General features: G+C 34.4%; 2 protein-coding genes across 2 annotated transcripts in view; both read left to right on the top strand.

Moving 5' to 3' along the window:
• The first annotated feature begins 237 nt into the window (after positions 1-237).
• On the top strand, positions 238-20,673 carry LOC144858881 (ubiquitin conjugation factor E4 B-like). Its single transcript, XM_078715018.1, has 27 exons — positions 238-371; positions 1,237-1,378; positions 1,622-1,952; positions 2,438-2,655; positions 2,959-3,085; positions 3,692-3,809; positions 4,586-4,686; positions 5,282-5,396; positions 6,575-6,658; positions 7,157-7,213; positions 7,632-7,748; positions 9,361-9,459; positions 9,593-9,706; positions 10,031-10,120; positions 10,261-10,366; positions 10,509-10,741; positions 11,235-11,362; positions 11,680-11,778; positions 12,052-12,169; positions 12,955-13,072; positions 13,545-13,671; positions 14,408-14,552; positions 14,718-14,852; positions 15,395-15,586; positions 16,147-16,321; positions 16,769-16,918; positions 17,212-20,673. Exons 1-27 carry the CDS (start codon positions 348-350, stop codon positions 17,262-17,264), a joined length of 3,516 nt encoding a protein of 1,171 aa, XP_078571144.1. The 5' UTR covers positions 238-347; the 3' UTR covers positions 17,265-20,673.
• Positions 20,674-20,961: 288 nt separating this feature from the next.
• The window catches only part of LOC144858902 (cilia- and flagella-associated protein 251-like), a 30,334-nt gene continuing 25,457 nt past the window's right edge, over positions 20,962-25,838 (top strand). The window contains exons 1-8 of the mRNA XM_078715046.1: positions 20,962-21,050; positions 21,691-22,368; positions 22,615-22,761; positions 23,004-23,107; positions 23,699-23,807; positions 23,922-24,080; positions 24,336-24,504; positions 25,455-25,545. Of these exons, the coding sequence (XP_078571172.1) occupies positions 21,706-22,368; positions 22,615-22,761; positions 23,004-23,107; positions 23,699-23,807; positions 23,922-24,080; positions 24,336-24,504; positions 25,455-25,545 (1,442 nt within the window). The 5' untranslated portion in view covers positions 20,962-21,050; positions 21,691-21,705. The remainder of the gene's footprint in view (positions 21,051-21,690; positions 22,369-22,614; positions 22,762-23,003; positions 23,108-23,698; positions 23,808-23,921; positions 24,081-24,335; positions 24,505-25,454; positions 25,546-25,838) is intronic.

Genomic DNA, 25,838 nt, shown 5'->3' on the forward strand with positions numbered 1-25,838 from the left:
TATTTTTTTGGGCATATATGCACCATTCAAAATCGAAAACAAACAAAATGGTAAAATAAAAATGTGGGTACCTGTTTCTTTTTAGGTCAATTTAAGTTGTTACCTTGTTCAGTCTTACAACAGGTCTGTTTCACACAAAGACTTATTAGGAAGTGCCCTTTGTTTACTTGTGGACAACGAAACAGCTGATTCGTCGATTTTTGTTGTGTTGTATACGCAATGACATCATCAATTATGGCTGCTTTCACTTAGCTAAATTCGGTTGTTGTAATTCTGTCGTATATTTTTATTTTTAAAGTATTGAAAATAAATATCGTTATTAAAGTTGAGAGTAGAAAGGGTACGTAATGAGTGAGTTAACACCAGACGAGGTAAGACGATACAATTGTGATATTTTCATATATGAATCTACGGCTTTGTTCTCATTCATTCCTAGGCCTAGCTAGCCTCGGCCATCAAAAATTGGCCACCGCCTAAGCTTAGGCTTGGCCCGCATCCTAATCGAAATCAGCTGGCGAAGGCTACATTTTTGTGTACGTTGTGTACAAGGCCACCTCTGCTGTACAGCGACGAATTTGTCTGGGGTATTCAGGGGATTTTATACTTTCTGTGCCAGAGTGTGTAGGCCTATACAAAGTAAAGTTTCAATAATAAAAACTTACATTTTGCTAGGTTAGGCCTACTCTAGGCCTAGCCTATATTCAGTTATTCGGCATAGATATATAATATTATAGGTCTAGGCTTATATATATCTTCTTTTAAAGAAAAATAAATGTATAAATAATCATGTTAGAAAAACACTATCGCTTTTTGATGATGATCAACTCTAAAATGTATATAGGAAATGTTTTTTTTATTTTATATCTATTATGTTGTGTTTATTGTTTTATGTATTTTATGTAAAATAAAAGGGTCCTGCGAAAACAGAAGTGTAAACTTCTCTATGCAGGATCCTTGCCATCATTTATGCTATGAAACTATATTTATAAAGGATGAGTAAATAAATGTGAATTGAATTGAATATATTTTCGGAGTTCCATCACAACATGATGATTAGATATTATTCTTCTCATTAAATCCTTATTTATTGTATTTTCAATTTATTTGACATTGTGTAACATTTTCTGAATTTAATATAACATAATTTGTTATTTATTTACTGTAAATTGCACGTTAAAGTTATATGCATTCAATGTGTGTAAAATCTATTTCAATTTGTTATTTTTCTTGTTTTAGGTTAGACGTAGACGACTGGCGAGACTAGATGGGGGTATTAACAGTGCTTCCCCAGCCAAAGAGTCAAAACAGGCTATTGATACCGGCACACCAGTGTCAAGTAGGAAGGGAGAAAGCTCAACCATGGCTTCTAATATTCAAGGTGGGTTAGCCTTAATAATAATAATTAATAATATGGTAATATAAGGCCTGTAACTGGCCCTTTTTGCAGTAAAAATTAAATTAAAACTGGGTTGGTAACAAATAACAACCACTGAAAATGTTGGGTTCAAATACAGCATATAATTTTTTTTAAAATTACATACAAGGATCTGTTTTTAAAATGTTGCTGTACCCTGAGACGCCTTTTTTTTTTTCTTGTTAATATACTTTTGATTTTTCACAGATGAGTCAGATAGTGTGATGCAAAGCATGGATAGTGGTTTAGGCTCTCAGGGCGAAAATCTGCAACCAAGCCTGGATAGTGGTTTAGGCTCTCAGGGCGAAAATCTGCAACCAAGCCTGGATAGTGGTTTAGGCTCTCAGGGCGAAAATGTGCAACCAAGCCTGGATAGTGGTTTAGGCTCTCAGGGCGAAAATGTGCAACCCAGTCTGGATAGTGGTTTAGGCTCTCAGGGTGAAAATCTGCAACCAAGTCTGGATAGTGGTTTAGGCTCTCAAGGTGAAAGTAGTCTTCAACAAAGTATGGAAGTAGATTCACAGCCTCCAGATGAAGGGTGTGTATTTGATTCAATATTAGAATATTTTTTTCTACATTAATATGCCAAGATTTTTTTAAATTATGCAGCAAATTTACCCAACATACTTTGCTAATAGAATACAAAAATCAGTTACTAAAATTTGATTTTCAATTTGTGATATGTCCATTCCAGAATGGTCTGTTAAAAATGAAGATTTGATATGCAATACATTCAAATCTTAACTGGAATCCCTGAAAACCGGAAACTCTTCAAAAGCCAAGGTCCAGGGTCCAATCCTAACCTAGTGCCAGGGTTCAATTCCTGACCTAGTGCCAGGGTTGTAACTCTTTCAACTCCACTCCCTACAGGCTGATGAGGCCCCATTTAAATTAATTTTTTAAATTTATTTAATTTCATTTGTTGACCAACCCAAATATTGTTGACAAAACAAAATTGTTTGTTTGAAAAAACTTGATAAGTATGCTAAATGTTATTTATTAACATTTTTTTGGTACTTTTAGAAACTTCTCTCAAATGGATGTAGATTCGGGTATAGAGAATCCAGAGATGGAAGAACTTGAGAAAAAGGAAAAGATGTCGAAAGATGCTTCTGCCATTTCGCAAGACATCCTGATAACAATGATCTGCCGCATTTTCAAAGTGTCGTACAAAGAACCGCAGAATGGTGTATTGTATCTACGGGACCTTGCTGCAGATTTCCAGGCTGATCCTATGCAATGTAAATTGTGGAAAATTAATTATTATGTCCTAAGCCTACATAGAAATATTCACTAGGCTGACCTAGTTGTTTTACTTCTTGTTGGGCTTGTGTGTGGTCATGATTTGGCATTTAAAAAAATGTAACGATAGCAACGCAAATTAAAAGCTTAAATCTATTGTTGCTAGTATGCGAGAGTAATTTTTATTCAATTCCACACAAAATGAAAGAAAGATATAAAAAAAAGAAAGATATATACAGGTTTTTAAACGTTTTGATAAGTATAAGTTATTTTCACATTTTTGTTTTGTTTATTTTTCGCAGTGTATCAGAGTTTTGAAGATTTGATTGGGCAAATATTAATGGAAGTGTTGATATGCCACGCACATTGTAACAAGGAAGATGAAAGTAAATTGAAACAAGTTATAAGCCAAAATATGACGCCACCAAGGTTTGTTCAAGTTGATAAACCTTATGTTTTTGGTACATAAAATAATGTAACAACAAAAATTCTAATTCTATACTTTTTTGTCAAACTAGTTTGATAGTGTAGACAGAGCTTAAGCACAAACAATTATATATATTTTTGATTGCAGTGCAGCATTTATTATCAGTGGCTATTCTTTTAGAATCTTTGCTCGTAATAAAGTTTATTCTATAATTCAGGAAAGCAATACAAAGCAAATAAACCGATGAATAGTTCCTTTGAAGATTCAAAGCCACAACAATGACAACCTCCACCTACTATTGCATTATTAAATGTTAAAATATACCATTGACAGAATACTCAATTGGACATATTTGCCCTTAAAATTTAAAAAGCTGTGAATACCACTTAGGGGAAGTCCTGAAAGAGTGTGAATGGTGAATATGACCCTTGTTTCCTAGATCTAAATGACTAAGGTGAAACAAAAAACATTAGAAAACAAAAAACCTACCTACCCACTTTTAAATGCCTAGCGGTACAATCATTTTAATTGTTCAAAATGTTTTAGCACTGTATTATATTTAAAAAATATGATTATATTTAATTAAAATTTAATTTTGTTTATTTTAGTTTTTCATCACTATCTGAACATAGTCTTCAAATTGCTCCAGGCCGTGAAACAGAAATGATCATCTATCTCCTAGAAGCTTACAACAATGTTGGCATTGAGGAGAGAAATTTAGCTAAGGTAAAGTGATGCATGTAGTTTATACAGTTTTATTGAAATTTAGCCCTCCCACCAATCAAGCCCTTAGATCTGCCTGAGGAACAACCAGCTCAGATGTGCTGGTCAATTCAGCCCTAAACCATCTTGGCCACAGTCAAGTCCAGTCGACCCCATAACCTTGTCATTATGTCAACTCGGCCTTTAAAATTAATTGCTCAACTCGGCCTCAAATTAATCGCTCAACTCAGCCTCAAATTAATCGCTCAACTCAGCCTCAAATTAATTGCTAAACTCAGCCTCAAATAATTGCTCAACTCAGCCTCAAATTAATTGCTCAACTCAGCCTCAAATTAATTGCTCAACTCAGCCTCAAATTAATTGCTCAACTCAGCCTCAAATTAATTGCTCAACTCAGCCTCAAATTAATTGCTCAACTCAGCCTCAAATTAATTGCTCAACTCAGCCTCAAATTAATTGCTCAACTCAGCCTCAAATTAATTGCTCAACTCAGCCTCAAATTAATTGCTCAACTCAGCCCCAATTAAAGTATGAAACACAACTAGTGCTAACAAATTGAAAATAATGGGAAGAACTATTTAATAATATTTTATTCATTCAATTCGTTTGCACTTTTTGTATTTCATACTTTATTCAGGTCAAGTTGACCGACTAGTTTTTTGGCCGACCTAGATCGAATTCCTCACATGAAGATGTATATTGTCTCATTGGTGTGGTTGGTGCACTTCTAAATTATGTTGCTATTGCATACAAATTCATCTAATTTTGTTATATTTCAGAGAGCGTCACAGCCACCGATTAATGAAGTTTTAAAGAATGCTAGGCACCAGTGTGTTCGTCATTGTGTACTAGTACTACAAGGAACCATTACACGGCCAAGGTACAGTAAATACTACTGTAACTTTTAATGTTATTTTCTTGGATGCCATGTGGATGTGTACATACTATAACTGAAGTAACAACCTAAAATGTTACATGACATAGTCTACACTATCAAACATTATGTGGCAAAAAAATGTGATGTGCCCATATATGGACATGATGATGTCATATCACTGCCATCTTTGGGCACATCACTACGATATTCAAACTAGTTTGATAGTGTAAACAGAGCTTAACACTAACAGAGGAAAATGGCATGATATAGTGTAAAGCATTATGTTGCAAGACGAGAGGCATAACTAATGATGATTGTAAATCATATTTAACTCTCATTAACATGAATAATTTCTGCCAGATGAAAAAATTTTTCGATAAATAATTTCTTTGTAAAAGCCTTACAATTTTACATAGGTGGATTGTTAGAAATAAGACAATATTCCCGCGTTTATAAGCAGATCTAGAGAAATAAGAATTTATAGCAATTTAACTCAGCACAAGAGAAAATTCGCTAATAATATTTGTAGCCCATACTTTAATGGTGTTTAACAAATACTTATTCAGTTATATTAAAAAATACAACTTTTTTTTTGCAGAGCGCCCTCTCATATATCCTGGTTTGTACCTTTCTTGTTGTCGGGGAAACTACCCCAGTTATTTCTCCAGGAATTAATACAGATGACTTATCAAGATAATGAAACATTTCAAAGTGTAAGTATTTTTAGAGACTCTTTCTTATATTTTGTAAGATTAAACATTTTGCAAACATATATATATATATATATATAAACAGAACAGGCAAAGAACATTAATTCTAAACCGCCCGGTGATATACTGAAATTTAATTAATTAATTTGAAACGATAAAGATGAGGAAATCTGTGAGAATGAGAAAAAGTTGCCCCAACCGAGACTCGATCTCGGACCCCCTGCTTGATATGCAGATGTCCTAACCATTAGACCACTGGGGCTTTCATGGTATTGTTCGAACTCGATTGGATAGCGACTCTTTAACATTCTCGGCGTGGTACGGCGGAACAGAACTAGTCCTCAGTTGTACGCACGCGCAACAGAGATCAAATTGATACGCCCTCATCTTTCAGTATTTTTATTCACAAGGCGGGATCTCCGAAGAGATACTTTTATATATATAAACATATCAGAGATACTTTTATATATATAAACACATCAGGCAAAGAACATTAATTCTAAACCGCCCGGTGATATACTGAAATTTAATTAATTAATTTGAAACGATAAAGATGAGGAAATCTGTGAGAATGAGAAAAAGTCGCCCCAACCGAGACTCGAACTCGGACCGTCTGCTTGATATGCAGTTGTCCTAATACATATACCCAATCAATGGGGTCGTGTGTGGGCGACTTTTACACCAAACAAACTCCCAGATGCTAAACATATAGCCTATCAGTACCTGATTAATTATCCATCAAATTGGCTGTTGGTTAAACAAATATGTTGAATATGGTCAAGTTATAGTTAGTTACATTTTGTATCGTAGAGGCATTGTAAAGCTCTGTCTACACTATCAAACTATATGTGACAAAAAATGTGATGTGCCCATATAATATGGACATGATGATGTCATATCACTACCATATTTGGATATTTGAATGAACATTCATAGGTGCTGGTAAAAATATAAAATGCTTTTTAAACAAACTTACAGTACAAAATTCAAGATACCTTGAATTTTGTGCTGTAAGTTTGTTTAAAAAAACAGTTTATATTTGGATATATCACTACCATATTTGGGCACGGCACACTTGTTTTGTCAAACTGGAGATAGTGTAGACAGCTTTAGTTTTGTTGTAAAAGTGAAAAAATATTTTTGTTAGTAAAACTGTATTGTTTTCATATTTCAATCCACAGATAATGAAACCAGTCTTGCATGGGCTAATGCAAATTACCCAAGTCTGTGGTTTAGATTCAGATCACTTTCTTCTCCCATTTAAAGTGAGTAACTTGTCATTTACTGTGTTCAAGATAGCCATGAATTGTTGTGTAGCAAAGTATATAAATCAAATAAATAATACAAGCAAATTATTAATTGAACATGACTCATTTGGGAACCACAGAGCTATGTACTTTCACATATTTTTAACCCCACAGACACTTTTACATGAAGTATTTATAAAATTAATTAATTCTGCACTACAGTACTGTTCCTGTATGCTACTGCTCTGTCTACACTATAAAACTTTATGTGATGTGCCCATATATGGACATGATGATGTCGTATCACTACCATATTTGGGCATATCACTACCATATTTGGGCACATCACACTTTTCGATAGTGTACAGTAGACAGAGCTTTACATAGTTGTGAATATGATTGTACTGTCAAATCAAAACCTGATGTCCATGGTCCAAAATCTATAGTTTTCTTGAAAGATTTTTACAGATTTGTTTTATTTATTATAGTTATGCGTAATTGATTTAATTATTGCAGGCTCTAAGAGAACTGGTAGTTATAAAGATCGGTAACAAACGACCAATTTGCAACCTGGTAAGTGGCAGTTGGGTATTTCTTTGCAGTGTATAGTACAGTAGAGGCCTAACCTAGCATACAGCCATAGTAAACTCAACTCTCCCAATACCAGACAACCTGAAAACTGGAAACTCTACCAATTCCAGACTTTTCTTGAGGACCAAACTGTCCCAACTTCCTTTTACCAGTTCAAACACATTCTGAATACCAGACTTTCTCAGAAAACCAGACATATTTGGCCAGTCCAAAGGTGTCCAGTCTTTGAAGAGTTTAATGTATATTTTATATTAATACATGTGGAGGAATATACATGAGAAAGGGTTGGTTTAATATGTGGTGTGACTGCCGTTAGCCTAGTGAAGACCTTAATTCTATCTATATAATTATTGATTCTGGCACATATTAAATCATTGCTAATGTTTATTTTTTTTGACAGATTGTTGAGATGGATAACTGGTTGTCACCACCTATCACATCGGCTGCTGGCAGAGAAATTGAAAAACTTTCATTTATTGGTGCTTTCCTCTCATATTCTATTTTCGCTGAGGATAATGTAATTTTGTAAACTATTTTATTATTTAGAACAACGAATATCACCAAATAATGAGATGAGAATTATGATTCAACATTTCTGTATTCAATCATCAGCCCATCTTCTTCATCATTACATCATCATCAGTCCATCTTCTTCATCATTACATCATCATCATCAGTCCATCGTCTTCATCATCATCAGTCCATCTTCTTCATCATCATCAGTCCATCTTCTTCATCATTACATCATCATCATCAGTCCATCTTCTTCATCATTACATCATCATCATCAGTCCATCTTCTTTATTATTACATCATCATCAGTCCATCTTATTCATCATTACATCATCATCATCAGTCCATCTTCGTCATCATTACATCATCAGTCCATCTTCTTCATCATTAGATCATCAGTCCATCTTCATCATCATTACATCGTCATCATCAGTCCATCTTTATCATCATTGCATCGTCATCATCAGTCCATCTTCATCATCATTACATCATCATCAGTCCATCTTCTTCATCATTACATCGTCATCATCAGTCCATCTTCATCATCATTACATCGTCATCATCAGTCCATCTTTATCATCATTGCATCGTCATCATCAGTCCATCTTCATCATCATTACATCATCATCAGTCCATCTTCTTCATCATTACATCGTCATCATCAGTCCATCTTCTTCATCATTACATCATCAGTCCATTTCTTCATCGTTACATCATCTTCATCAGTCCATCTTCATCATCATTACATCATCATTATCATCATCAGTCCATCGTCTTCATCATTACATCGTCAGTCCATTTCTTCATCGTTACATCATCATCATCAGTCCATCTTCATCATCATTACATCATCAGTCCATCTTCTTCATCATTAGATCATCAGTCCATCTTCATCATCATTACATCGTCATCATCAGTCCATCTTTATCATCATTGCATCGTCATCATCAGTCCATCTTCATCATCATTACATCATCATCAGTCCATCTTCTTCATCATTACATCGTCATCATCAGTCCATCTTCTTCATCATTACATCATCAGTCCATTTCTTCATCGTTACATCATCTTCATCAGTCCATCTTCATCATCATTACATCATCATTATCATCATCAGTCCATCGTCTTCATCATTACATCGTCAGTCCATTTCTTCATCGTTACATCATCATCATCAGTCCATCTTCATCATCATTACATCATCATCAGTCCATCGTCTTCATCATTTACCTTTGTTGTGTTTCTTAAGCACAACACTTGTTTTGTTGACATATGTATTGCCTTTGATTGAGAGCGACAATTTAAGTTATTTATGTGCATATTTATGATGAAGGGATAGTATTGCCCGAAAGCTCTGCTAACTTTTCTGGCTGTTTTACTTACTCTGGTTGTTTTGATTTAGCTTTTTGCTTTTTTTTTGTATCTCCATTGAGATCCAGCCACTGATAACCACAGCATTGTCATTTTTTCAGTAATTTGCCTTTGGATTATATATATTTATCTTTTTTATCATCAGGATCATCATAACTTCTTCCTGTCAGTTTTTAAAATCTGATTCTGTTTTTCTTCACCATCCCATTCTGGTCCCATAATCATATTTGTTTTTTTACCACCAGACTTACGTTGTTGAAAAGTACTACTCGTCATCGAACTTAACACATGAGGGTACCAAACTTATACACCAAACAATTAGGCACCTCATGTCAACTTCTAGAGTAAGTAAGATTGCTTTTGTTGATTTTTTTAAATATAAGGAAATTAAAGCTTTTTAATTTCTTTATGATATTTCACAACAAATTTCTAAACTTGTAAAATAAATGTTACTGTTTACTAAATACTTTCTTTCAGGCTGAATTATACACAATAGTTCACACATTACTAGTAAATGCAGACACAAGGGAAAAAACTCTAGTTTACCTGGCAACCGTCTTAAAACTGAACCATAAACGAGCCCAGATGCAGGTTAGTTCATTGAAGACTTCTGTTTTCATTGTTTAATATTTTCTTGTCTCGTTGAACAGCATTAGTTACTACAAAATACAAGCTTAAATTCATGCGATATCATTTCTTTATAGCCTTTCTTGTTAACATTTTTCCCCTTTGCATAAAATCAATACTCACCAATGAGGAAAATTATAAGCTAAGCCTTTTGTTTTGAGAGTGCAAGGGTGTAAAATGAAAATAACTAGGTGTGGTTCTTTTACATCAGACCCACTACACAAAATAAACAACTTACCATTGTACAAGAAGTTCATAACTCAACAATTATGTATGTTTTTCTCTTAGGCTGAAGCTTCTCTGTTAGGAGGCGATGGTTTCATGTTAAACGTTCTTGTAGTACTCCAAAAACTTAGTGTAAAGATTCAGCTTGAAAAGGTAAGTAAAAAAATAAATGTGTGATCCATATCACAACCGTTTGTGACTTCCCCCACCTATACCACGACTGCCATTAAGTGGTTAATTATTCACACATACAAAGAAAGTAAAAAAGTGTGTACTGATTATTGTGTTTTCAGGTAGATGTTATGTATCCATTTCATCCTAAGTCACGTATTGACATCTCACAAGAAACAAGAATGCGAAGTTCAAACCAGGAAGCAATAGAATGGGCCCAGAAAATTGGTAAATTATTATTCATCGAATTATATGCATCCTTGTTTTGTCAACTGGTTGACATTAGGGCTGCTCCAAGAAAGTTCTGTGCCAACCTTATTATACCTTTATACTAATAAGAAACATTTTGTTAAATTTGTTTTAATTCCAGACCCATCAAGCTGGCAGGAACCAAAATTTTCTACAGAAGGTTACTTCCTGACTTTACAATGTCACCATCTAGCACTTCTACCATCTTGCCGCTTTTACTCCAAACGTTTACGAGCAATCAGGGAGGTTAGCCGGCTGACGGAAGAACTGCAATCTACCGAGGCACAATGGAAGGGAACACCGGGAGAAGCACGAAAGAAAGTCCTTCTGGATAAATATAAATTGCAATTTAAGGTAATGAAAAAGCAAGAACATACTACCATAATGCAGCTAGTAATCAGCGCAATTTTGTTTGAACCTAACCAGGTACCTATTTGTACACCTGGGCGGAGAGAGGGAAACATAAAAAAAGTGTCTTGCCTGATGATACAAACAATTCGGCGAGTGTTGGATTCAAACTCATGATCAGTAGTCCAATGCCCAACACACTTTGCCACACGCCCTTATGTTTAAAAAAAAGTGGGTGGGGATGGTAGAACGATACTTGTAATCAGATGCATGCTGGGATAGCACAGATGATAACTTTCCATGTCCAATGGCAAAGGAGATGCTGTCACATGCGCGGATTTGCAAGTCACCAGACTTCCAAAAAACTCCATCTTCAAAAACCTCTTACCACACTCGCATTCAAATTGTTATTTTTTCAGTGTCTTTGGTACCTCTTCTTCATTATGTATGTATTTTAATATTTGATGCTTTACTCATAAAACATTAATTTTAATTTTAGAAATTAGTTCAAGCAAAAGCTTGTGCAGATGGTGGTCTCCTTGATGAAGTACTATTGAGAGGAAGTTATCGATTTTATTGTCAAGTTATGCAAATGATTCTTAACCTTGTCACTCCAGAGGGTCAAAGGTTAGTACATACTTTTTACATAAATTATAGAAACTGTTCTTATTTTTGCTAATATACTATTTGTCTGTCACAATAACTTGATTTTCATATTAGTATTTAGTACCAGTGACGTATTTTAGAGGTCAAAGGTCACTGGTTTAGCAATCTTAAAGAGCCTCCAATGCTGGGTAGTTGCATTGCAGCTGCTCATGCCCTGTGGCCCCTGGGTTTAGCCGTTACAACACTGTTGTTTAGTACGCCTCATTTGAGAAGCATATGTAGCAGGATTTAAATAAAAAAGACACATAAATGATAGTTAACCATTACCCTTTTATTAGTGTATCACTACCTCTATCGAATGATGTTTCAATGGAGTTTGCAGCATTACCAGAATGGTACATGGAAGATATAGCTGAATTCATTTTATTTATTGTACAGTAAGTGCGTTAACTTTGTATTTATAAACCTTTTTTTTTTAATATTAAGGATTCACATTAATTACATGTTTGAAAATATATAATAATATTTTAATCATACATACATATTTTTTTTATCGGAAATAATAATTTCAAATATTTAATTTTAAATATATTGTTTATATGAATGTTGTTTATATATTATTATCTGTCTTTTATAACTGAAATTCCTTGACATAATGTAGATTTTAATAAATTAAAAATTTTGACATTTTTTGTATTGGTTTTTTTTAGGTATTCACCTAACACATTACAAGACACTTGCCTACCGACAGTGATCACTTTCCTTGTCGTGTTTGTTAGTTCAGCTAATTACATACGTAATCCGTATCTGTTAGCTAAACTTATTGAGGTATGTGGTGCATAATATATGCTTAAGCCTGTTTTCCACTAGGCCAATTTATTTAGTTTGCGTGCAAGGATATTTACAAAGCTCTGTCTACACTATCAAACTAGTTTGACAAAAAAAGTGCTGGCTAAATATTGTAGTGATATGACATCATGTCCATATATGGGCACATCATATTTTTTTGTCACATAAAGTTTGATAGTATAGACAGCTTTAGTTCATCTCTGCAAAAATTCTATTTTTTTTCACTTAACTAATTTTTTAAGAAAAATTATAGAAACAGTCTTATCTCATACAAAATTCATAATGATGATTGAAAATCACTCATGCAAGCAATTTCAACTAAACAATGATGTTCGTCCAACAGTTTATTGTTGGAGATGTTTATTAAGAAAATTAGTTTTTAGCAAAATAGTTTAATTGTAAATGTGCCTTTTGTTTTTATTTCTCAATTACCCCAACAAATTGTTTTTTTTAAATTTTTTGTCGGTCGGGCTTGTTTTCTGTTATAATCATTTGGAGAGTTATCAGAATTCTTTACATTTTGTGCGTATTTCAGGCCTTGTCTTTTAAGGCGAGCGAGTGCGATCACTCACCTAACACTCCTAAACTGCCCTTGAGGAGTGCGATTTACAACACGCTTAAATTTGGTAAACCTCTACACACCAAAATACAAACAGCCCACCTACAGCATTCCTGAATGTATTGCAATTTGTAGCACACCTATAATTTTCAAAAGACAAGGCCTGGTATTTGTTATTAAGTTACATTTATTTGTTTCTATACAGGTGCTTTTTGTGTTAAACCCAGCAATACAAGACAAGACAAAACAAGTGTTCCAAGATATCACACTTCATCCAATGTCTGCTGATCACTTAGTTCCTGCTCTCATGAACTTTTTTACAGGTAAATATCATCAATAATATACAAATAATGAATGTTTTTGTGTGGAATGGTACAAATAATGTCATAAAATGAAAGATCAAATTCTATGCTCATGAGGAGATGCCTTGAGATTTTTTTTTTTATTCGCGAGAATATTTTTTTCTGTGAAAAAAAAATAATGAAAAAAGTCCTATGACACGATTGTTTAATTATACCGTATATTGAATTCCATGTGACCCACAATCGTCCAATCAAATGACAATATATATATTTAGGTGTGTTATAATAAGCAATAATATATGGTTTATTACCAATGAAACATTAGTGACGAAGATTGGAGCTTTAGCTTTGTAGATAAATTGTTCCCTAATGAATTAACATGAAGTATCTAGTTCCTAGATCATAGGTCACCGCATGCGGTTACAAAGTGCCATAAGTATTGATTGCATGACTGTACTTACTAAAGACATTATATTCTATGTTTTTTACACAGATATTGAAACAACAGGTGCTAGCAGTGAGTTTTATGATAAATTCAGTATACGTTATCATATTAGTATTATATTCAAGTCATTGTGGGAGATACCATCACACAGACAGGTCATGATTAAGCAAAGCAGGTCAGTAATATTTAAAATATGACCTTTAGACCAGTATATTTTTAATGAAGAACTTTTGATTTCATGATAAGATAAGGAACTTTAAGATCCTATACTCAATTGAGTAGATCATCTCCTAAAGCATTAGGCCCTGATAGCCAATTCATTTATTTTGGAATGACCAGGACCTACAACATAATGAATGCATGAGTTGGTGCCTGGTGGTTCTGACCCTGACCTAGTGCCAGAGTTGTAGCTTTCAAGACAAGTAGGGATTTACACCAGTGTACTAGATCACAACCACTTTTGTGGACAGATGTGAGAGCACTTGAATTGGCAGAACTGACATGATAGTTTAACAGACAAGTGGTGACGGCAAGGGGAAAACCGTGTAGCTTGTCCCATGAGGAGTCTGTATCTATCCTGAGCGGACACCGCCCATCCGCTCCGCATTATGTCATAAGGAATAGCATAGATTTGTTCATTGCCGTTACCGCTTGTCTGTGTAAATTGGCCTTTAGTGGAAAAGTGTAACCATCACACTGACTGTTAAAATGGGGCTATGCTAGTGGACATTATCACTATGTTGCCTATGATGTGGTATCAGATTTTCTAAACTTTATTTTCACCTCCCTAAGATGTGCACCTCCTCATGCCTAAACCTGCCTACACCCATTACATAATAAACAAACAAGTTATTAATAGATTGGATCAAAATGTACTTATATATTACATTATTATTATTTTTGTTACATAGTGAAAGCAAAGACTTTGTCCGGTTTGTAAACATGTTGATGAACGACACCACATTCTTATTAGATGAGAGTCTAGATTGCTTGAAACGAATTCATGAAATACAGGAAGCAAGGAAAGACAAAGAGGCATGGAACAGCCAATCCGAGGTGAGATCTACTTACCAACTTTGTAAGGTTTTTGAATCTAAAAGAATTATGTACTATTTTTTCCACCTCTTCTGTCACCTTTTTAAAGATGTCTTCTTCATAGGAGTTCTACCGTAAATCTTAGCGAATACTTTATTATACAATGAAATTAAAATATTTTTGCAGGAAGAGCAACAACGAAGATTAAAACAGCTTGAGACGGATGAGCGACAGTGTCGGTCATATCTGACCTTGGCCAAAGAAACACTTGACATGTTCCACTACCTCACACGTGACATCAAATCACCATTCTTAAGACCAGTAAGTTTATTCAACATGTTTAAATCGGAGAGTTGCAACCTCTTCCAGGAGTAAAAATGATCAAGAATCGTGATCCGGGTCAAACCATGCGCAGTATGTGTGCACAAATGTGTGCATATATTTTATGCTTAAATATATATGTATTTATCTCCTTGGCGGAAGCAACAATTTTGTTTCACGTTGGTGACAACAAAAAGTCCCAATTTGGCTATCATCCCACAGCCTAAATGTGGTCCAGAATTGGAATCCTGTCAGGAATTGTAGCTATATACATTTCAGTGGTTTGAATTTGGTAAAGATCCGTCTAAAATTAGTAAAATATTGAAAAGTGGTCCTGAATTGGGATTCTTGTCTCGATTGCATCCAAAATTTAATGGCGTCTGTGACCACATATTTATCTGTGGTTTAACTTGGTAAAGATCCGTATTTTAGTTTTTACGTTATCCTAACAGGCGAACAAAGCAAAATTGTTTGTTGTAATGTAAACCACCAAATTTGTTTAGAGTATATTATAAATGCTTTAATATGGTTTTGTCTGACAGGAACTTGTAGCTAGGCTAGCAGCAATGTTGAACTTTAACCTCCAACAACTTTGTGGACCAAAATGTAAGAATTTGAAGGTAGAGAATAAAGAGAAGTATGGATTTGATCCTCGCAAGATGCTAATACAGTTAACCAGTATATACCTGCACTTAGACAGTGAAGAGTTTGCCTCGGCTGTAGCTGCCGATGAGGTGAGCGCCATATATTCAAATTGATTTATTAAACTAGTTTGTCTACCATATGATTGTACATTAATATATCATAACACATCTGTGTGTATCCTTGCCAGTGATAAGGTTAATACATTGGTAAAGAAAGAACTAGACCTCTAGGAGGTGGTTGTTTTATAACCATAATGTCAAGAAATTCTCAAACGTTAATTTATTTTCTTTTGGGAACATATGGTGTACCGCAAAATCACTAGTGTTTATTTTCGCCATCCAAACCTTTAACAAAATAATATTTTTAATAAGCATTTAAAAACCAAATTGTTGTCTGGTTGGACTCATGGGAAACCGAGATCTGGAGTTATTTTATCCTTGGTTATCAACTAAAGCTTGGTGCTCCAGAGGTATGAATGTCAGGTTGTTGACCTAGAGGTCATGGGTCCCACCAAAGAATTACTTAAGCATAAAGTACAGAGTATGTGAAAGATCTGGCCAATTATCTAATCGCTCCCTAACACAAAAGCTTCTTCGAAGAAATTAAAACTATCAGTATCATCCTACTATAATACATTTATGTTATTCAGCGTTCATACCGAAAGGAACTATTTGAGGATGCAATTGGCAAGATGCGGAAGTTAGCCATTATGGCGCCAGTAAAGCTGGATCAATTTTGCAATCTGTTCCAACGAATTGAGAATATTGTGGTGCAAAATAAACAGAAAGAACTGGACACTGAAGATGCACCAGATGAGTTCAGAGGTGTGTATAATTTTGTAAACATTCAACAAACAAAACAATTCAAGGCAATTAAAAATCCATAGCAGCCAAAAAGCTGAATCGGGATTTTTTTCACAAAGGCCTTGAAAGGTGCTGCTCAGATGCAGAAGAAAACCTGCCTAAAGGGTCTTTCACACCTGTTCCGGCACGATTCCGGTCCAGCCAATCGAACATTAATGTTTCGTTTTCACGACGCTCCACGCGGCTATGCGCCAATCGATATGCGCGTAGCCGCATGAAAACGAAACATTGACGTTCAATTGGATTTGTCAGTGCTGGGCCAGAACCGTGCTGGAACAGGTGTGAAAGACCCTTTAAAAGGGAGCTCCACGAATCAAGTTTCAAATGCCTCAAATTTACATAAATGACAATTTTGGTGAATTCCTATCTTATAACATTATGACTGTTGTTTCTCATTTTCTAAATTAGATCCATTGATGATGACAATAATGAGTGACCCAGTGCTATTACCGCCATCAGGAACCATCATGGACCGTCCGATAATAGAGCGTCACCTACTAAACTCTCAAACAGATCCTTTTAATCGTCAACCCCTTAGTGTTGACATGCTTCAACCAGGTAATTTTGTTACATTTACTGCAGAATAATCAACTTCTAATTGCCGTGTTGAAAATGATAGTTAGGTTTTCCTGCATATTTGAAGGCAAGGCTTACAATTGAGCAGCGAACCATCTACAAAATATCCACTCTAATTTATCAGTTTCTGGGTCTGCACCAACTTGTCTGGAGGATTCACTTAATGTCAATACTTTAACACCGAAAGTGTCATTCAGTATGAAGAGAGAATAAATAAAATAACCAAATGATAATTGATATGTATTGTAGCAATTTCGTCTTTTTTTCTCTTTCAGCTGCAGACTTGAAGGAACGAATAGACAGTTGGATAAAAAGCAAGAATTTATGATGGCAATAGAGATTGCTAAGAATTGTTAATATTGCTGATGATAGTTGTCTTAGTGATGATGAACGATGTGTTATGTGATTGATATGTATGAAGGTAATTGATAGGGCATGCTAGTACATTGTGCAGATGCATGAATATTCAGGCATGTGTCTGCGTGCCTCACCTCGACACATGTTTGATGATTTCTAGGTCCAGACCACGACCGACGACACATCGATCAACCTGACCTAGATTGGTCGTTGGTCCTCGGTGGTCGCAAATCAAAAACTCCCTAATGTTACTTTTGTGTAAAGATATTAACATTGCATCCGATTCTCATGACATAGTGTATAGAATTTTAAGGTAAATACAGTATCATATGTGATACACATGAGACCATGTATCATGGAATCTGTCTATGATACTGTTTAATTTATCTAGAAACTGTCTTAAGGTGATGTTGATGGCTGTACAAGGTATAATGATGAGTGATGAAAAGAGTGTGGCATGATGATGATGGTGATTAATATTAACAATATAAATTTAGTACAATAAAGACAATTGGAATACATAATAAATATTTACAGTTAGTTTGGCCATCATTCTATTTCAAAATGTCTATTTCTCAAAAATCGAAATACAAATAAGAAAGGTTGTGAATGGTGTTCAGTATATGGGTCAGTATACCACAGTTTTTAGAAGACTCTTTCTGAAATTAGATAACATCCCCTATTATTAAATCATAATACTTTACGAATTGTCTATAATATAACATACGTATAAATTCTATAGTGGATTTTATTTTACATTAGGCTATCTCAGTCCTTTACTTCTATTCCAAAGTTAATTTTATTTTGGAAGTACATGCAAAGAACAAAAAACAATATATTTGGTAGCCAAAAAAATTATCCATTAACATGATATGCACAAGTTGTTATATGCTTAGATTTGGGTCTAAATAATATGTAGTTATAGTTCGGCAGTCAAATAACAAACAATACAACACCGTATTTATATGCAATAGGACATTAATTTTAAGTACCTTAATTAATAAAGTACAGGCTTATAACTTTGTCACAGATGATGTCTACAGGGCCGTAGCCATAAAGTGGTGGGATTGTGATCAATTCCTAATGCGGAAGAGGGTCAGGGGGGCCATCAAGGTTTTTTTTGTTCTAGACTGAATTTAGTAAAAAGATAAATAGTTTGGCACTTACAGCGTTTCATACGTATAATACTTGAGCTCACTATTTCAGCCGAAATACCGACTTGTGGACTAACATAAACAAAATTAACTACAGACTGAGGGCAAGTCATATTCTTTCGATGCATTTTAAATATTTTTTTAAAATCTAACATTAATTAATCTAGAATGTATTGTAACGTGTCCTTTCAAAAATGTCTGGTTGAAACCTGACCAACCATACTGCTGGCTACAGCTCTTTTTCATGAGAATATAATTTGGAAGATTTTATTTTGCCATTATATATAGTGCTGTAATAGTATAACAGTTGTTTGATATACTTCAAACACCTCATGATTCATATTCAAATGACTATCCTGAATTTGAAGGGTCCTCTATTATACACTATCCTGTACAATAGAGGCTGCACTGTATTTTACATACCCATGTTTGATATTTAAAACAAACAAAAATAGCCTATTAGATAACTAAACTATAATGTTAAAAACTAAAAAGACCACTGAAAACAGTGAAATTGTCAAACACAGAATATAATGCATTTATAAATAGTGTTGGTCTTTGGTACTCAAGAATGTATAGATAAATTCTGTATACATATTAATACCAAAATGTTAAGAAAAGTTCACTATTATGTGATTAATTTTACATTCAATACAATAGCCCTTTTATGTCTGGTAATTATTTCATTTTTAAGGTTGGTGTACACTTGTACGAGTCTTCTAGTATGCTATTGTTATATTAGCTAATTTGGCACATACAATGCTGTATGGAGTGGAGTTGTGGCTTGGTGGTTATGATGCTTGGCTACCAATCCAAGGGTGGTCCTGTGTTCAAGTCCTGTCACATCAGGATTTTTTCTAATTACACATTACAACTTCACTCCCAAAGACTTGTAATACGATTTGCTACCTTTAAAAAGGATAGTGAATGAATTCGCTTATGGTAATCCTTGGCAATTTGCCCTAAATATATAAACAAACAAACTTTGTTTTTGTATACACTAGATATTATTCAAATGGATAATTATATTGGTACTTTATTTATTTTTTGGTTGTAATAAAACCCAAGATTTTGGGATTGCACAGGCCCAGATTTCTATTTATATATATAAATTGTAATTAATTATCATAAATATTATTATATTGTTCTGAGGGTCTCTAAAAAGGAGCTTCGGCTGGATGGACCACCCTCATAAAATAAGCCTAAATAATAGATAAATAAATAAGTAATTTGACCAAATATTGACTATTTCCACATGGAACCTGCAATCCCCCATCCCAACATGTTAAAGTTTTTTTTGTGGTATTTTTTTTTAAACATTTAAATTGAATAATTATAATAACAATATATATTCTACAATCAGGCCTTGGAAAAGTTGTATGAGCGAACATATAAAGCTCTATCTACACTATCAAACTAGTTTGACAAAAAAGAGTGATATGCTCAAATATGGTAGTGGTATGACAGATCACCATATCACATAAAATTTGATAGTGTAGACAGAGCTTAAAAGATGTATAAAACAATAATATACAGTTTAGAATGTGTCATGCCTGTAAATTTATATATAAATCCAAAAAGGCGAAAGTCCCATTGTAAGAAGTAGCACCTTACCACTTTTAAGCATCAACTTCTGAACATTATTACTCTTGTTTTATCTTGATTGAAAATGATAAGAAGAATATAATACTCTTTAGCTCTATACACTATCAAACGTTTATGTGACAAAAAATTGTATGTGCCCATATATGGACATGATGATGATCACTACCATATTTGGCCACATATCACACTTTTTTTGTAAAACTAGTTTGATAGTGTAGACAGAGATTTACACATATTTTATTTTATGTTCTCTTGTTGAAAGAGAATTGAGAAATGTCACTATTGTAACTAATTTGTAATATTCTTTATTAAATATTATTGATTACTAATAATTAAACTGCTGGTACAATGCTATGTTCAATTTGATTAATTATTTTTAAATATTGAAAAATAAATATATAATTTTCATATGAACTAAATGAAAAAATACAAAAGTAAGGAACATAGAAATAGAGGATGTGAACTAGGCCTATTTATTATTGCAATGTTTATTTTATGTGGAATTTATTTTATTGTCAGGTTTTTTTTTTGTTACTAAAAAATGAATTTGTCTTTTTAACTAGCTTGATGCAATTCTTGTGACTCAGTTTTTAATTAAAGTTGGAAAGAAATTGTTTACATCCAAAACAGTGTTTTTTGTATCAGAATTGAAATGTGTACAGAGAATTTATTTTTGTTTTAATCTTTGCAAATACAGTCAAACAACGACTGTAACAGTTGCTTTATGTATTGTATTTAACACTTTTTCGACAGTTGAAACTTGCATTTTATCATAGAGCTCTAAATTAAGTTAAATTGCTTCATGATTTTATCTATGAAACTCCTATAAGAATTTAATAGGGGTATCACACAAAAGTTTGGAAAATGTATACAAAAGAGGGCGCAATTTGAAAAATTAAACTCGAACACACAAATCCGATCTGCGCACAAAAGGTGTTTCCAAGGAGATACGAAGCCTCCAACAGCCGGCCTAGCATATGATTTTCTGCCTGTAAATCGTAAGTTTGTAATGCTCAGTTTAGTTTTAACATTTTATTTTCAGTTTATATAATAGTTTCATATGATTTGCATTATCTAAACACAGCAGTAAATGAAATATCGCATTTTCCATGTAGTAGTCTAGTATAGGCTGGGCCTCTATCTAGCCTAGCTAGGAGGCCTAGTATACTATAGTAGTAGCAGTAGGCGCGCCTAGTAGCTAGGCCCGGCCCTACCTATTCCTCCTAGGCTAGATAGGCTAGACTAGGCCTACTAGAGCTGCTGAGGCTAGCCCCAGTCAAGAGCCACGAACGGTACGGCCTAAAGTTAGGCCCTAACTAGGAGCTAGGCCTAGGCTAGTAGCCTAGTGTAGCCTACTACCTAGTACTAGGCCTAGGCTAGAGTGTATCTCTATTCTAATAAATTATAAATAAAGAAAAGGTCTTATAATCTGGTTTTTTTTTACAGTCTGTAGGTAGGAGGCCTACTAGCCTACTACTAGAGGCTAGGCATATACTATAGGGCCTAGGCATATACTATAGCCTAGTAATAGCTAGGCCTAGGCTATATGCTATATTACTATTTAGGGCCTAGCCTAGGTATATACATCTCGTGTGTGTGTCATGCTTGTGAACCGGCAAAGTATTTTTTTTTTTACAGCATAAATATAACAACATGGACAGTGAAAAGGGTGAGGTTGAACCTGTCATCAATGAAAAACAAGATTTAAAAGAAAGCGCAGAAGCCAATGATCCTTCAGAAATCAATGACAACCAGAACAATGACAATGTTGAAGATAACCAACATGACGAAACACAACAAAGTGATTTTAAAGAATTACCTGCTACAGGAGAGGATCTTCCAGTGCAAGAGCAACCAGATGATTCTGCCATTGATCAAGGTGAAGGAGATGATGAACCACTAAAAAACGACCAGTCTGGGGAAGAAGGTAGAGTATCAGCGGATAAGGCTTCCAAATTTAAAAAGGAAGAAAAAGAGGAAGTACAAGACAAAGATGAAATAAATGAAACAGAAGAAGTAAATGAAAAAGACCAAGCTGAAGAAGCAGAACAGAACCAAAATGAAGAAGAGTTGGTGGAATATTCTGACGCTGTTCCTGATGAAATGGCTCCTATTTCAAGAGACCATACTGGGATCCATCCACCTGTGACAACACCAGCAGAGTCTGCAAACCAACAATCAAATGAAGCCACTGGAAATGAGATTGCGGAGACAACCGAATACAACCAGGTTAATAATACCCAAGGTGAACCTGCTCAGGAAAAAGAGAAAGTTGAAACAGTGGAAGAAAAGCAAGATACATCCCCAAATGGACTGGTAAGAAGCATGTTCTAGACCTAGACAAAAACCATCCTAGTTTTAATGGTTCTATTTTAATGCATGGCATGATGCTTCTCATTTTCCATTTTATTCCTACAGTATTATGTAGCATGTATTCCCATTTGTTTATTATTCAATTATGTTAAATTAAAGTTATAGCAGATCAGTCTTGCCATTTATCATCCAATGTCTTTATTACAACAATTATCATATATAATATTTTGATCATTTTTTTGTTGTTAGAATTTGTCATGGACTTTTGGAGTGAATAAATGTGTACCGGCGCTGAACCTAGCCAGTGCTAGCAGAAAGTCTGTACTTTATGCTGGAGGCAATACATGTATCCTGTATGATTATGTAAATAATAAACAAAAACTCTTGCAAGGCCATGTAAGTAAAACTTGTCAGAAGTGTGGAAAGGGGGTGGCGTTGTCTTGAGTTGCTTATGTATGACTTTTGGTTGAGTCCTGCCTTGAACCCATAGACCTGTCTTTGTTCATATTCCTGTATCCTAGTGGTGCTGTAGCTCTTGTAGTTTGAACTTGCTTTTAAATTCTGAGAACATGTCTTTGATTACCTCTCTGGCCCAGCGCCTACTTTAAAACCCTCAATTTTTTTAAATGTTTTTACAGAGTAATAATATATCATGCACCTGTGCCAGCAATGATAAGCGTTGGGTCGCAACAGCTGATAAAGGTCCTGACAGTATGGTCATCATTTGGGATTCAAATACTGGGTAAGAACTATTGACTGAATGGAATAAGGAGTTTGCATATCGAGTTTGAATTGTTTTAGTGATTGGAAGTACTGTACTGTAGTATTTATTTTCCAATCATTCACAAACAAAAATGGAAAGTTAAACAGAGTTCAACGTCTGACACGAATCTCAACTGCTGGCCAATCACACACCAAGTTTGTATGTGTGAAATCGTTCACATCAATATAATACAGTGCTAAGTTTTGGGGTTTTGTTTGTCTTTCTATATATTTATATATATATGTATTTATAATATATAATTTATTCAGACTCCACCCTGTCACCTTTTGTTGTATTTCTTTTATTCCTGTCCACCCAGGCAGCATTTGCAAGTTTTTATACTATGACGTTATCTAAATTCCTTCACTTGCACTGATGAAGGGCTAGTGTTGCCCGAAAGCTCTGCTAACTTTTCTGGCTGTTTTACTTTATCGTTTTGATTTAGTTTTTTGCTTTTTTTTTGTATCCATTGAGATCCAGCCACTGATACCCACAGCATTGTCATTTTTTCAGTAATTTGCCTTCGGATTTATATATATATTTATATATATATGTAATTTTTCATTCCAGTGTTCCAGTACAAACACTGTTTACTGCACATTCTGATGTAGGTGTTGTTGCTATGGCGATGACCCCTGATGCTAAATATTTAGTAACAGTTAGCGCTGGGTCTTATCAGGTATAGCTTGATTAATTTTCATAAATAAAATACATTGTACATATCAGTATGCAATTAATAACATTTATATTTACATTAATTTTTTTTTAATAATGACATACACCCTCATTTAAGGTTGTTGATATATGGGACTGGACAACGGATGGAGAGTGTCCAGTGAGTTCAGTAGAACTTGCACCAGGCTACGGCACACAGAATTTCATAACCTTTAACCCGGAAGACACATCGCAACTTGTGTCAAATAGTGACTGTCAGGTCGTATTTTATGCATGGGTGAGTTTTTCTTATTTTATTTTTGATAAATATTTCCAAAAACATTATTCGAAAGAATTTCTAAACCACCCAGTGATATACTAAAAATGAATTAATTAATTTAGAAACAATAAAGATGAGGAAATCTGCGAGAATGAAAAAATAAGTGAAATGAAAATATAAAGCAAGTAAAGTGTTTCTGGTATCACAATGAATTTTAAAATTTTGTTGGTGGTCCAATGACAGAAAGTACGTAAATCTCTCTTTTATTTATAGGAAAATGATAAATTGGAGTATGTGGCACCGCCTTTGACAGATGAAGATTTCAACAGAGTAGTTGGTAACTATAGCCAGTCAATCTTTCGCAGTGGCACCACAGGAGCTTTGACAGCCACGTCTGTTGGCAATGTTGTTGTATGGGATAACAACAGACCTATATCTGGACGTAAGTTGGATGTCTTACTATCACGAAGTATTCCTTAACATAGGCTAATACAAGATAAGATACATGAAAGTGTAAACATACAGTAACATTGAAAAAGACATCTTTTAAACGTTGGCTTGTCTCAATGAGAAACCATCATCTTTTTAACCTTAACCATGGAGTAAAGAATATTATTATTCTTTACTCCATGCCTTAACTATATTACAGTAGTTAGGTTAAAATGGCTAGGCCCAGTAAATGTCTACCGCGACTCATGTAACTAGAATACTGTGTGAAGTTGATCTTAATAGTCAAATCACAAACTTTAGCATGTGATCAATTTTTAGTAGAATTTATCTCAGTTTTATGTTTTTATTTTATTTTATGTCTTTAGGCAATGTGGCCAATAGTATCAATGTAATGTATCAATAGTAAATTAATCACTGTCCTTTTAGATAGGTGGTAATCCCCCTGATACAGGGGCTATTTTGTGAACCAGTTCACAGAGGTAACCCCCTACTCTTCTCGAATAATGAACTGGGTTTTTTAAAGTGCACACAGGTTATAACCATGTACACTGGACCTACGGTTTATAGCCAACAATAGAACTAGGAGCGAGTCTGCCTCGAACCCTTACCGATGTTGTTGGCTCTTTAGGTACGGTAAACGGCGCCCCTGCCTTAACCGCTCGGTCATTTGACTCGCAGTTGAATTAATACACCAAAATGGCAATAAATGTTTACCTATTTCTTCTTATGTATAAGCTTGTTTATGCTTAAGAGCAGCATCTTTGAAAGATTCTTTGTCTTTTAGATGGTACTTAATAATGTAAATAGGGAGCTTTTGATTTTCGACAACTGACGACCACATCGATTAACTTCACCTAGGCTTGTCCTTGGTCGTCGCAAAAGGAAAACTTGTCTGTTATAGTAGACCATACATAAATAATATATTATCTTATTTTAAATCAGCTCCCAGTTTAAAACCATCTCCAAACAAGAAAGCTTTCAAGCTGGTCAGATTACAGGAGAGAGGGATTACAGTGCTCACCACCAGTGAAAAGTGCGTATAAAGTGTTTAATAGTTTATTATGATTATTTGATGATGCTAGTATGATAAAGATAGATTAAAGAAGTGATTGTGACAAGGCTAATAATTATGATGGACTTGCAGGATTGTATAGTGGGGTGTGCAAGATTTTTTTTAAACCCACACAGAAATAGCCTATACTCTCACTTAAACATAAAAGGGTCTATTCTCACTTAGATGTAAAGGACCTATTCTCACTTAAACTTAATCGGCCTATTCTCACTCAAGCATAACTGGCCTACTCCCACTGAAAGAAACGAAGAGCC

Source organism: Antedon bifida, chromosome 2, assembly GCF_963402885.1.
Source record: "Antedon bifida chromosome 2, ecAntBifi1.1, whole genome shotgun sequence".
Taxonomy (NCBI): Eukaryota; Metazoa; Echinodermata; class Crinoidea; order Comatulida; family Antedonidae; genus Antedon; species Antedon bifida.